This window comes from Rhodamnia argentea, chromosome 10 (genome assembly GCF_020921035.1).
Source record: "Rhodamnia argentea isolate NSW1041297 chromosome 10, ASM2092103v1, whole genome shotgun sequence".
NCBI lineage: Eukaryota > Viridiplantae > Streptophyta > Magnoliopsida > Myrtales > Myrtaceae > Rhodamnia > Rhodamnia argentea.
Genome location: NC_063159.1, coordinates 3,701,868 through 3,704,485, shown reverse-complemented (window position 1 = coordinate 3,704,485; position 2,618 = coordinate 3,701,868). Strand labels below are relative to the sequence as shown.

General features: G+C 43.9%; 1 protein-coding gene across 1 annotated transcript; it reads left to right on the top strand.

The window, feature by feature from the left end:
* Positions 1 to 318: 318 nt before the first annotated feature.
* On the top strand, positions 319 to 1,596 carry LOC115742003. Its single transcript, XM_030676065.2, has 3 exons — positions 319 to 484; positions 606 to 932; positions 1,237 to 1,596. The coding sequence occupies exons 1-3, from the start codon at positions 415 to 417 to the stop codon at positions 1,383 to 1,385; spliced, it is 546 nt and encodes a 181-aa protein (XP_030531925.2). The 5' UTR covers positions 319 to 414; the 3' UTR covers positions 1,386 to 1,596.
* Positions 1,597 to 2,618: the final 1,022 nt, after the last annotated feature.

Here is a 2,618-nt window from a genome sequence, read left to right as displayed (position 1 = left end):
TCAATTGCCATTGACGGTGGATTTCGGTCTTCCTCCACATAAAACCAACACCACTAGGAGAAACCCAATTTCCCAATTTTCTTCTTCTTCTTTTTTTGACAATTGACTCGGTAAGCGAAAATTAAAATACCCGAATCCCTAATTATTATTCACGTATGTGCGACGATCGAGAGGTAGGAACGCTTGACCAACACGTCCACCGCCACCAAACGTCAACGTTTCAGCTTCAAAGACGCGTTTCCGTTACCGGCGACCAATTGCAAGCAACAAGCTAAAAAGCACGTACCTCTGTCTCTATATATGGCCATGTTTGCCTCGGACATTCTTAGATCTTCAGACACCAAACCCTACATTCACGGACACAAAAACCAAACAAGACCCCAGAACTTTTTACTTTGATTGGAATTAGGTTCAATGGCTTCTTCCTCAGGCAAATTGACCTTGGCTCTCCTCCTCTCTTCCCTCTTCCTCCATGCGACATTAGGTAACGAACGTACCCCATGTCTTATGTTTTGGTTTTCCCGGTAACCCTCCGGATCGTTTCTCCCGCGCTCTTTCGTTGCTCATGCAGTGGCCGGAATCTTTTTTTTTTTTTTTTTTTGCAGCCGAGATCGTGTGCGAGGAGCTGCCCAAGGACCTGTGCGCGTTCTCGATCGCGTCCTCGGGGAAGAGATGCTCGCTGGAGACATACGCGAGCCGGGGTGGTGGGGTCGAGTACCAGTGCCGGACGTCCGAGGTCATTGTTCAGAGGATGGCCGGATACATCGAGACCGACCGGTGCGTGCGCGCATGCGGGGGTGATAGGGACGTCGTTGGCATCTCCTCGGACGCGCTCCTCGAGCCGCAGTTCACCGCCAAGCTTTGCGCCCCGGCGTGTTACCGGAGATGCCCCAACATCGTTGACCTCTACTTTAATTTGGCTGCCGGAGAAGGTATGAATGCATGATTCGCCCATCTACGTCGAACGCATGAAAAATCAATGCGTTACGCAAAATTAGGGAATAGAAAAGTCTTGTGCTAGCCCTTTTTGCTTTCGCCACGGCAAAATTGAAAGATATTCCTTATTCGATACTTCTGTTTGACCCCAAGAATTTTCTTTGGCTTGCTCAATCGTGGCGTTTGACCTCTTTTTTTTTTTTTTAAATTATTTTTCTTGTGCGTAGAAGTCACCCTTCACAAAGCTAATAAAATAGAAATGACTGACTAATATTATCTTGCATCGAAATAATTTTGCAGGAGTATTTTTGCCGGACTTGTGCGAGGGGCAACGGGCCAACCCGCACCGGGCGATGATCGAGCTGCTGAGCTCAGGTGCAGCTGCTGGCCCGGCGGGTAGCCAGTCCTTGGACGACGTGGCCGCTTCTCCGGCTCCGTCGCCCATGTAATCTGTCGATGTAATTAAGCCATTCTTCACCTTGTTGGTGGGTGACTATTATTCGTTGCCTTTGGGAATTGCTCTATCTATATTGCAGAAGAGGAATTATTAGCTAAGTAGAGAAAGAGGACGTGCGTCCCCTCTAAATTCTTTGTATCCGGGCCGGGCTTGTTGAGATCTCGTTCAAGAGGACATACACAATTACATATTATTTTTAGTTAGTTTTATTTTCCTCATTTGTTTTTTATTTTATATATATATATATATATAAACTTGCCATGGGCGAGACTTCCTAGAGAATAAGGGAAATAAAGACTGGTTGTGAAGTTGTGGCAATGGCAAACTATGCATGTTTTAAAACAAGAGAGTCAAAAATTAAAATTGGGTTGACCTTACAAGTTTGCAAGAGATGTGTGTGTCGATTCCTATTTTCCCAACATCATAAGTCACATGAATTATGATCGCGATTTTATGGAAGATATCAAGATCTATGATCCTTCCCCCAAAATGATAGTGATTAAGGTCGAATTACATAGATCTAATTGGAATGCGAGCACGAAATTTCGAGTAATTTCAGTTGTGCTTGCATTGGGTGCCTAGAGCGACTGACTCTTAGTTAATGACGATGAACGTGGGTTATGTCATAGATGGTTACACGAGCCGTATATCTAGGATTAATCTAGGGAATTTAGTAAATCAGAATAACACAAATCCTAAAACGGATCTAGCATAAATTCTAAACCCTTGATGTAGATGAGCATGGAAGATTATCAAGGCTCTTCGACCTAGAAAGCGACAAGAACAATCCAAAATAACACAAACCACAACATCGGTTGGAGGATAATTAAAAACGAAAAAAAGCATCAATCGAAGCCACCTCTGCCCTGCTTCCTACCCACCATGGCATCTCGATACATATTCCTCTCATTGTGGAAAGGGAAAATGACACAAATAATCAGTGTATATTGGTTCAATGTACAATGTGATCCCTGAAATTTAGCATAATATCCAAAATCAAAACCATCTTCCGGATACCAAATTTCTCCTCCGTGCTTTAGGGTTTACATGCCTCACCAATCTTAGGTTTCAAGTTCGGATTTTGTATTTTCATTTTAGTCGAACATTAGGAAAATAGTGAATCTCTCGGTCTAAATTTGGCTGGCGGGACTTCGATCGGACAGGGGAGGCGAGATTAGTCTGTTGCACAAAATTGCCTAGAAAATCACCTAACTAATACGTGAAA

Bases quoted from the DNA above. Each gene is read 5' to 3' on its own strand.
- LOC115742003 (XM_030676065.2), top strand. From the start codon at position 415: ATGGCTTCTTCCTCAGGCAAATTGACCTTGGCTCTCCTCCTCTCTTCC. The intron at 485-605 runs GTAACGAACGTA...TTTTTTTTGCAG, and splicing joins CTTCCTCCATGCGACATTAG to CCGAGATCGTGTGCGAGGAG. The intron at 933-1,236 runs GTATGAATGCAT...ATAATTTTGCAG, and splicing joins TAATTTGGCTGCCGGAGAAG to GAGTATTTTTGCCGGACTTG.